Source organism: Poecilia formosa, unplaced genomic scaffold, assembly GCF_000485575.1.
Source record: "Poecilia formosa unplaced genomic scaffold, Poecilia_formosa-5.1.2 Scaffold797, whole genome shotgun sequence".
Taxonomy (NCBI): Eukaryota; Metazoa; Chordata; class Actinopteri; order Cyprinodontiformes; family Poeciliidae; genus Poecilia; species Poecilia formosa.
The window spans coordinates 89,607-100,014 of record NW_006800736.1 but is presented as its reverse complement, the minus strand read 5'-3'; the positions used below and the strand labels follow the sequence as shown (position 1 = coordinate 100,014).

The 10,408-nt window shown below is 45.1% G+C and overlaps 1 protein-coding gene across 1 annotated transcript; it reads left to right on the top strand.

Annotated features, from left to right (window-relative positions):
• Positions 1–2,380: 2,380 nt before the first annotated feature.
• smg8 (SMG8 nonsense mediated mRNA decay factor) lies at positions 2,381–8,602 on the top strand. The gene is made up of 6 exons (XM_007543316.2): positions 2,381–3,396; positions 4,808–5,708; positions 5,905–6,050; positions 6,480–6,801; positions 7,336–7,889; positions 8,199–8,602. Exons 1-6 carry the CDS (start codon positions 2,776–2,778, stop codon positions 8,406–8,408), a joined length of 2,754 nt encoding a protein of 917 aa, XP_007543378.1. The 5' UTR covers positions 2,381–2,775; the 3' UTR covers positions 8,409–8,602.
• Positions 8,603–10,408: the final 1,806 nt, after the last annotated feature.

The window sequence follows — 10,408 nt, the reverse complement described above, 5'->3', positions numbered from 1 at the left end:
GCTGGGAGCAGCTGATTGGCTGATTAGCATCTCAAAAGCTCAGCAAACTCCAGGCTTCATGCAGAGAGAAGCAGGAAGTGCAAATCTTCACGGATCAGATGTGTGACTATAACGTCTCTCTGCTTTCTAACAAAACAGCCAGAAAAGATTTAAGAGGTGCAACAAAAGCAATTGAAGTGGATTAGTAGAACTTGGGGTCATCCAGGATATTACTGAAGAAAATTGTCCGTTCTGCCCAGATATTGAGCTGTTAGAATCTCACAAACAGCAACAGCATTCAGTCAGAGGCGTCCTCAGATTCGTTGCGAGGTGAACTGCTACTGGAGATCCTTCGTGCCCACAGTGTCACCCACAACGGCTCTAAAGGTGCTTGGATGATGTGAGTTAGAAGAACATTTAATTTCACTTTGGGATAAATTACTTTTTTTTTTTTATCTAACTGAATAAAGTAAAAGCATATCAGTTGAGGGGGCAGAAAGTTTTTCCAGCTCCGTAGTTTAACAGAAATCACCTGCAGTTCAGAGGAGACTCTGCGTCCTTTCCAGGACCAGCGTTCTGCCTCCAGCACGCTTCCCTCTGCATGTCCTGAATAACAGATTCCCTAGAGACGGATCGCGCCACTGCAATTTCTCCTTCTCTAACTTTATCCCAGAAAAGTCTCATCCTGAACACAGCACCAAGCTCACCTGCAGCACCAAGCTCACCTGCAGCACCAAGCTCACCCGCAGCACCAAGCTCACCCGCAGCACCAAGCTCACAGTCAGTTCATCTCAGACGATTCTTCTAAGAAACAGATAATTTTTATTAAGACTGGCTTCTAACAGGTTTTATGTTTCCTTTTAATTGTTCATTTTAAACTTTATTTAGCCAGGGAAGCTGATTGAGAACAAATCCTCTTTTTAACAATGACTTGTTCAGGAAATATAAAAACATCACACAGCAGAAAACAGAAGAATATCATAGAACAAAAATAAAAATACAACCAAATTTATACTGACTAAACCAGGAGTGCTCAAGTCCAGTCCTGCAACTTTTAGATACACATTTACTCCAACAGACCAGGATTGACTCTGATCAGACCCGGGTTAGGGTTAGAGGTTACAGGTCAGAGGTTGGGGGTCAGAGGTTAGCCTAACCTAACCCGTAAACTGGATTCAGGTGTGTTGAAGCATGAAGCACCTGGAAGCTGCAGGACAGAAGCTCTGGAGGACTTGAGTATCCCTGGACTAAACAAACTACAACATACAGGATAAGTCAACAGCTTTTCACTGAGTTGATAAAAATCAATATTGGAGTTAATCTTCTGAGCTTTGGTGTTTTTGCAAGTCGTTCCAATAATTGGTGCAGCAAAATGAAATGATTGGTCTATTGATGTAATTAATTTATTAGAATGTAAAATGCAGGTATTTCTGAAAAAATGGATGAGTGAGGCAACAGTAGGAAGGGTTTGGTTTTTCCAGTGATAGTTTAAAAGATTAATTTGTACCAATTTATTAATCTGGGTGAATGGAGTGATGGTCAGTTAACAAGACGACTATCATGGGTATTAAAACCTGTGGTGGATATTGAGAAAATGTTTGATTTTGGATGTGTTCTGTTTTTATCAGTTTTTTATGCTTTTATCATCCGTTTTTAATCTTTGTTTCTATTTTAAAGCAGCTTGTGGTTCTCTGACCTGTAAAAAGTGCGACGTAAATATTTTCTTTTTGCAAGGCTGCAGCAATAACAGTGATGCACATAACGGCACGGTTAGCTTGTACTGTTTCTTTAAATGATGAGGGAGGTAGATGGACTTCTTTGGGAAAGTAAATGTCAAAGGAAATGTATTCATTAATACATCTAAAAAAAAAGAAAACTGTTGACCAAAGGGCTCTGCATGTTTAAATGCCAAAGAATAAAAAGTAAATAAACAGGTTTTGAGATTTAATGAGGTTCTTAGTATTAAAAGACAAGCCGTTATAAAATTTCCTCCAAAACAGAAAGCTGCCCTGAAAAGGACATCTTTATGGTTGTTATGGAAACTCAGTTAACCCTTTTTGTGTAACAATGTCACTGGTTTGTGCCAAACAGCTCCTCTGTCCAAAAAAACATTAAATTGGAATGGTTCTTGTTACCAACTAGTTTTTTTATTGACCAATGAGATTGAATCTGAACTTGACATGAGAGATTCAGACTTCAGACAAGACAAGCGTTGCTCTGAAACCAGAGAAGAGGATCTGTCTGTTTTCAATCAAGAATATCAATGCCAGTTCATGGTACCACAATAAACTCGCTGTTGGTATAGTTTAAGTATTTCCAGTGATAGAAAATATTTTCAAAATGACTTCAAATACCATCATTAGATTGTAGGGTTGAATGTGCATTCCAATGGACATCAGGAGTTGGGATATATTAGCCAACGCTTTACCATTTATTCTGTAAGCATTTTACACCATAATTAATTCCTTTCATTTCATTTGTTTATCTTAATGAGGATAAACTCTCAGACTTTCTTGAACTGTTTAGAAAAAAATCCCCTTTATTTCAATGTTTTAGAGGTGTAAAAATTAGATGAATCCTGTTCTTTGATAAAAGAACAATAAAATAGGTGTGTTTTTTTCTTCCACATGTTAAATTTGCTTTAATTATAGGTTTAATTACATATTGAGTAACATTTTTACAAAACGGGGTTGTTAATTTAAATAAACAGGTTCCTACCCGGTCCTTATAGTGAATGGAACCGGAAGTGTGCTGGGAAACCGTTCCGTTTCTGTTTTCATTCCGCGGTTCTCCGTCATGAAGGAGGTGAAAATGGCTCCTCCGGTGGACCTCGGGGCTCTGCTTCGGGCGGAGCCGCAGGAGGACGCTTCTCACCGGGAGGACGGGCTGTGTGTGGTCGGTGTGTTCGGAAAGAGCAGCACCCAGACCGGGCCTCTGAAGGAGGCGCTCATCAACACGCTGGCGGACAAACACATCTTTTCTCTGTTCGGGTCGGAGGAGGGCGACTCATCGGACAGCCACGTCCAGGCTCTCTACGACCAGGAGAACCGGGTCCTGTACCTGCTGCTGTCCTCCGTCTGCGACAGCCGGCAGCTGCTGCGGGCCTGCCGGTCCCTGAGCGCCGGGATCAGCCACGCCGACGCCCACGACTTGTGGAAGGGCCTGGACCGCCAGCACTGCCTGCACCTGCTCTACATGTTCTCCGTGTGCCACGTCCTGCTGCTGGTCCACCCCAGCCAGACCTTCGATGTGACCTACGACCGGCTGTTCCGGGCCCTGGACGCCCTGCGGCAGAAGGTCCTGCCACTGATCCGGGCTGCCATCAAAGACTGCGCGGTGTCCAAAGAGTGGAAGCTGAACTGCAGGCCGTGTCCTCCGCGGCTGCTGTTTGTCTTCCAGATGAATGCGACTCTGAAGGTCCGAGCTGCAGCTTCTGCTGCTTCACTACTCATTTCATGTTGAAGCTTCAGTCATTGGCCTTCCAAACCCTGAAGGGACCAAACCCTTCATTTTCTTCAAGGGTTTGGTCTTGAGTTTCTCTAAAGCAGTGTTTCTCCATCCTGGTCCTCAGGCCCCTGTCCTGCATGTTTCAGGTGTTTCCCTTCTACCACCTGGATTGTATCTGTGGGTGATTACCAGGTTTCTGCAGCACCTGATGGTCATGCAATCATTTGGATCAGCTGTTCTGGAACAGAGGCTCATCTAAAACATGCAGAGCAGGGGGGCTGAGGACCAGGGTGGAGAAACACTGATCTAAAGGTATAAAAAGATTTTCTTTCATAAACAGGAAAAGTCCAGAATTGAAGAATTTTCAGACTAGGGAGACTTTAAAAAAGAGAATTAACAGATTCTATTTTTTTCCACCCATTACTTAGTAATCTCTCTCCTTGACGCTCATTCCAGTCATCCTTCCATCAGTTGGTCCATTATCCATCCATCCATCCATCCATCCATTCAGTGCCAGAAAACATCTTTTCTGCACATTTATGGATCAGAAACAAGTTCATATGAATATTTATGACAACCTCCCTGTTGAGGAAACTTCAGCACATGTTCTCGTCGATATGCAGGCGTTCTGATCAACGTTCCTACAACAGAGCAGGTGAATCCCTGCAGGCTTTTCAGCGTAACGACCTGCACCACCTGGAGTCTCCCTGCTCCATGAACAGCATGGATTGATTTTGTTAAAGCTGCAATTAGTAACTTTTATAAAACTGTTTTTTTCCACATTTGTTCAAACTGTCACCATGTTGCGACAGTTTGAGACAGATAATCTGTGAGCAGATCGACCTCCTCCCTTAGCTGCTATCACCGTCTGAAGAAATGAACCCAAAACAACCAATCAGTGCCAGGAGGTGGGGTTTAGCGCTGTCAGTTAACTTAATGCATGTGCTGCTAAATATGCTAATGGTGAAGAAAGAACTTACCATTACACGAAAACCCTTTATCTGTCATTCGCCATCCTTGGTGGCTATGCTAGCTGCAGCATAGCGGAGAGCAATGGGGAAGGGAAAACTGGGATGAACAGCGCACCACAAGATTGTGATTGACTGCTCCCGCCTGATTGGTTGTTCTAGTTAGCACTGGGGGAAGACAGTGGAGCTTGAATTTTTTTTTTCATACATTATCTCATAGCAAACTAATATAGCAACAGTTTCAACAAAATATGTAAAAAATATATTTCCACAAAAGTTCTGCAGCTTCAAGTGCAAGCTGACCCCACCCTTTAGCCCTTAGTGGCCTGGCCAGCAGGAAAAGTCCCGGTGCTCCCGATGGCCCGTCTGCCGCTCACAGAGTAACTCGTTCTCTTCTCTTTGCTGTTCCAAAGGTCCCTGGGAACGGCTCAGACTCTGGAGGAAACCCCGAAAAGCCCAAGAAGCATTCCCCGAGGAGGCGTCTGCAGCACGCTCTGGAGGACCAGATCTACCGGATCTTCCGTAAAAGCCGAGTCCTCACCAACCAAAGCAGCAACTGTCTGTTCACGGTGCCTGCCAACCAGGCCTTCGTCTACGTGATCCCAGCAGCAGATCACGACCCGGTCGGCGCTTTGCTTGGCCAGCTGCGGTCCAACTGCATCTTGTCGGATCAGGACTCCGCCCCGGTCCTCACCGGGCCAAGGAGGTACCAGCAGATGCGTAGGTCAGCTCGGCAGCCCAGCGGCAGCAGGGAGTCCGGCGGCCCGATGGGTGGCCAGCTGGTGGACTGCAGCCTGAAGGAATTCCTCTGGCAGCACGTCGAGCTGGTTCTGACCAAGAAGGGCTTCGACGACAGCGTCGGCCGTAACCCTCAACCTTCCCACTTTGAGCTGCCGACCTTCACCAAGTGGGTCCAGTTGGCTTCCCGACTCTACCAGGTCTTGATCTCCAACACCGACGAGGAGCTGGCCGAGCTGGCCACCAAGGTCCAAAGCCAGGCGAAGGTCTTGGATGGCTTTCTCGACGCCGACACAAAGTTCTCAGAAAACCGGTGTCAGAAAGCTCTGCCTCTGGCCCACAGCGCCTACCAGTCCAACCTCCCTCACAACTACACCACCACAGTCCACAAGAACCAGCTGGCGCAGGCGCTGCGGGTGTACAGCCAGCACGCTCGAGGTGTGGCCTTCCAACGCTATGCAGTGCAGCTTCACGAAGACTGCTACAAGTTCTGGAGCAACGGGCACCAGCTGTGTGAGGAGCGCAGCCTGACGGACCAACACTGTGTGCACAAGTTCCACCTGCTGCCTCAGCCAGGTCAGACGCTCCGCCGGACAGCTAGCGGCTGCTGGCGCAGGACGCTACGCCTAGCGGCTGCTGGCGCCACTGTTGATGAAGAAAGTTTCAGTGAACATTATGAGTTAATCATTTGGAATTAATTTTAATCTAATAGTTGACAATTAATCATAATTCTATCAGCTGTTTGCCTCCAAAATTAATGTCATTTCTGCAGGTGAGAAGCCGGACCTGGACCACAACCCGCCCATCATGAACCACAACAGCAGGGGGCGCTCCACCAGTGCCTGTAACTGCGGCAGGAAGCAGGCACCTCGAGACGATCCCTTTGACATCCAGGCTGCCAACCACGACTTCTACCAGGTCAGGTTCTACACTGCAGACCAGTTCAATCTATTTCTAGATATCTCCCTGCAGAGCAACTTCTGACAGACCGACAGGAAGTAGAGTCCGTTTCCTGTTTAGAGAACCTTTCTTTGTTCTCTTAGATTGAACTTGCCATTGAACTGAAATCATAGAAATAAAATAATTCTCTTTTTGAACAATTCATGTTTATGGAAACATTTCCCTTCTCTGATTAATAATAATAATAACAGTTGTTTTACAAATTCATCTTTCCTACCTTTATTCCATCCTCTCTGTGATATTTTAACAATACGGTGTTTTCCTTATTATTCTGAAACTCTATTGGACCGGTATCAGCCCGTCTAACCGTTCAGTATTTTCCCGTCGGCTCGTTTCGTTTCCACCTGAAGGAAAGCAGGTTTAGTTTGTCTCTTCTGTCGTGCCCAGAACCTGGAGGAGAAATGTTGTGGGAAGCTGGAGCGGATCGACTTCCCGGTCTTCCAGCCCAGCACTCTGGACCCGGCGCCGGCCTCGGACCGGGCCCAGCGGCCGCCGTCAGAGACCTCGGCTGACGGGGAGCGGCCGAAGGAGCAGAGCGCGGCTCACAGCCACACGCCCGGCGATGCCAGCCTCAGCCTGGCGCTCAGCCTGGGCCAGTCCACCGACAGCCTGGGGGCGTACGCGGACGCAGATGCGGCCGACGGCCCGGTCCAACCCAAGAGGCCAAGCCTCGTGGACCGCCAGCCGTCCACCGTGGAGTACCTGCCAGGTAGGGCGGCCGAGTCGCTTAGGGGAACACCGGCGAGTTTTTTTTTTTTTTTTTACGGCGGTGAAAAACTTAATATCGATAAATCAAATGATGACGTCATCTAAATGACCTCCGCCTGTCGACCAAGGAGCAGATCGCGGCTCACAGCCACACGCCCGGTGACCCTCTGCGAGTTTCTGTTCATCCCATAAAGTCAGAGAACCGCCGCTGCTGCTGCCAATAAATTTCGTTCCACCTCATGATTGCGTCCCATTTGTTGTTGATTCTTCACAAAATAATAAAGATTTTAGGTCTTTATGTTTGAAGCCTGAAAAGCGGTAAAAGGTTGAAAAGTTGAAAGGGGTGAATATTTTCAGAAGGCGCTGTATATAAAATGATTGGTTTTGCATACATTTATATGAATATATCTTATTAAACAAAAATGTTTTAAAGTTATATATTTGGCCAAATCCAATGAACAAAGCAGAAAAAGTGGCATATGGTGTTCACATTGCTACTATTGAGACATGTAAATGTTTTTGTCTTTGTCTCCAGGAATGACGCACTCCGCCTGTCCCAAAGGTCTCCTCCCAAAGTTCTCCAGCTGGTCTTTGCTCAAACTGGGACCAGCAAAGTCCTACAACTGTCACACTGGTCTGGAGCAGCCGGGCTTCCTGCCGGGCTCCTCCTTCCTGCTGCCGTGGGACTTGGTGATCCGCTCCCGCTCAGAGGAGGACGCTGGCCCCGCGGAGCCTCTAGACGGAGGGACGGCGTCCTGGCCGGCGCCCAACAAGAACCCGGTGGGGAAGCGCGGTGGCGCCGGGCCGGGCCGGAGCCGCCGGAGGGATGACGCGGCGCGGGCCTTCGTGGGGTTCGAGTATGAAGACGGCCGGGGCCGGCGCTTCATCAGCAGTGGACCCGACAAAATCGTTAAGGCGCTGGGGCCAGGCGGCGCCAAAGATCCAGCCAGCAGGGTGCTGAATGCCGACATGCCGCTCTACGTCCCGTCGCCCGCCCAGGGCCGCGGCCTGAAGCCGCACTTCGCTCAGCTGGCTCGGCTTTTCGTCGTGGTGCCTGACGCGCCGCTGGAGATTACCCTGAACCCCCAGGTAAACTACGGCAAGCCAGGAGGGCCACGGACATTCATGATGAAGCCATTACTGAAAGAGTTGTGTCTTTAGCTGCTGATGATACAAACTTTCATTTAAGGAATGTTTATTTAAATCCTTATTTATTTATTTGCATCTGACTTATTCTAACAATATCCAGAAAGCTGTCGGCTCTCTAGCCCCAACCCTTTCCTAAAACGAATCTCTGTCTCATGATCTAATGGTTCTGGTGGTTCAACCTGAATGGAATTGAATTGTGATGGTTTTAGTTCTTATGCTGCTTTGCTCTCAGTGTTTTTCTGTTTGCAGGTGCAGCCCGGCCCTCCTCCCTGCCCGATCTTCCACCCTGAGCAGACGGAGGTGACGCTGCTGAACGACGGCTTCTGGGTTCTGCGCTTTCCGTATTCCTACGCCACCGAGCGCGGGCCCTGCTTCCCCCCCAAAGAGAACCAGCCGCTGAGCCACTACAAGGTGCTGCGAGGCATCCTGCGGGCGACCACGGCCAACCCGCCGCAGTGACCCTCGGCGACCCGCGGCGCTGTCACTCGGCCAACCAGGTGCCAGAATCCAGTCTGGGATTTTAAGACGCACACAGGAGTTTATGGGTTCATTTCTGAAGAATGGAAGCATCATCATTTAAACATATAGCTATCATGACCAAATGGCCTTTAGTGCGTCTCTTAATGCTGCAGTGATTTCTAAAGCAAAGCTGACGAGCTCCAAAAATCAGATTTTGATTGTTGAGGTTTTTTGACTGTTTTTAAGTTGTTGAAGGAAACCAGATTTATGTACATTTAATATTTTTTCTAATTTTTATTAAGTTTTCAGATCAGACATGATCTGAAAATGTAATTTTCCATTTTATTAAAATAGAAGCCTGTAGGGGGCGCTGTGCATGTGTTTGTTTGTTTTTTGTCCAATCAGGGATTCCTGTTGGCTTCATAAGTTTCAGAACTGAAATGTAACGTATCATGCAGTCTCTCATCAGTTAAAAAATGTTTAGTTTGGTTTCTGATTTAACACTAGAGCGCATTATGTTCTCATTTCTCTAAATAAATAGCCTTTAATTGTCAGAGTCTGATTATTTTCATGGTTTCTTAAAACCCTCATTTCGATGTTCTCATTCCTTATTTCACATTTTGTCCACTAGATGGCCCCACTTTGCTTTTAAGTTGCTGCGGAAACCAAGCAGATTGATTTCCTTCCAGATGAACAAACAATAAAAACCAGCAATAGTGGAAAATATCTAGAATATCTTCAAAAAGAATCAACTTGTTGTTGGTAGCAGCTTGAAGACTGATGGGGAGAAATAAATGTACTAAGTATGTTAAATTTGAGCCTTAAGCATGCTTAAAGTCAGACTAATCATGAATATACTTAAAGTTCACTTAGGATTAGTTAACTTAAAGTGTGACATTTTGGAACAACTAATTTTGTGCTTAGTGTACTTTGTGCTTTATATTACATAAAAAGCAATAATATACTTAAAGTATCAGTATAAGTTGTTCAAAAAAGTTTGTTGAAGTACACTTAGTGTATTAATAGTATTGAAATTGTATTAAACATGCTTGATTAGTTTATTTTGAGTGAACTATTTTTGTGATTAAAATACATTTGGAATGTATTAAGCATTACAGATCTTATATATCAGTGTGATCACAGTATGCTACAGTTACACTTTTGGTTTATTATAATTGCTAATGAAGTAACTTTTTAGTTACTTTAAGTCTTTTATTAATTTGGTAATTGTAATTTGGTAAATAATGACATTTTAATACAAAGTTACTTTAAAAGTTGGATTAGAAGTCCATTAAAAGTGCCAACTTTGAATTAGAATGTCATTATTTACAAAATAAGGCAAAGTTGGCACTTTTAATGGACTTTTAATCCAACTTTTAAAGCAACTTCTCAATAAAAGTGGTATTATTTACCAAATGACACTTTATGACACAGCAGTTCTGTCATGTCAGTCTTTTGCACCCCGTCAAATAAAATGTTACCCACATTTTTCAAGAGCCAATATACTATAACAAAATTGTACAAATTGTCAATACATTCAAAGTTTACAGACAACATGCTTATGAAAATTAGCGCAATAAAACGATAGGTACATTTTAGAGGAAATGTGAAAACTGTTTCACCAAGGATAGGGTATTGTTTTAATACAGTGTCACAGTATCCCAGTTTTACTGCAGTAATATTTCTCCTTCCTAAGAACAGTGAGGATCAACGACAGAACATTTCCATTCACTGCACTTTACAGAAAACAATAGAGCAATTAAACAGAGAAAGCATTTGTATTTTAAAGAATACAGAAAAAAAAAATACTTATGTCACATATGTGGACTCGCCATATATGTGACATCATCAGAACTGATTATGACTGGGACCGGATGCCTCGGGTGGAAAAACATTTCTGGGTGTCTTCTTTGCCTGTTTATGTTAAAACTAGAAAAAAATAGTCAACAATGTCATAGAATCAGTTGATGTTGGCATTAACTATGAAGCTGTTTTAAGTG

Bases quoted from the DNA above. Each gene is read 5' to 3' on its own strand.
- smg8 (XM_007543316.2), top strand. From the start codon at position 2,776: ATGAAGGAGGTGAAAATGGCTCCTCCGGTGGACCTCGGGGCTCTGCTT. The intron at 3,397-4,807 runs GTCCGAGCTGCA...GCTGTTCCAAAG, and splicing joins AGATGAATGCGACTCTGAAG to GTCCCTGGGAACGGCTCAGA. The intron at 6,051-6,479 runs GTCAGGTTCTAC...TGTCGTGCCCAG, and splicing joins CCAACCACGACTTCTACCAG to AACCTGGAGGAGAAATGTTG.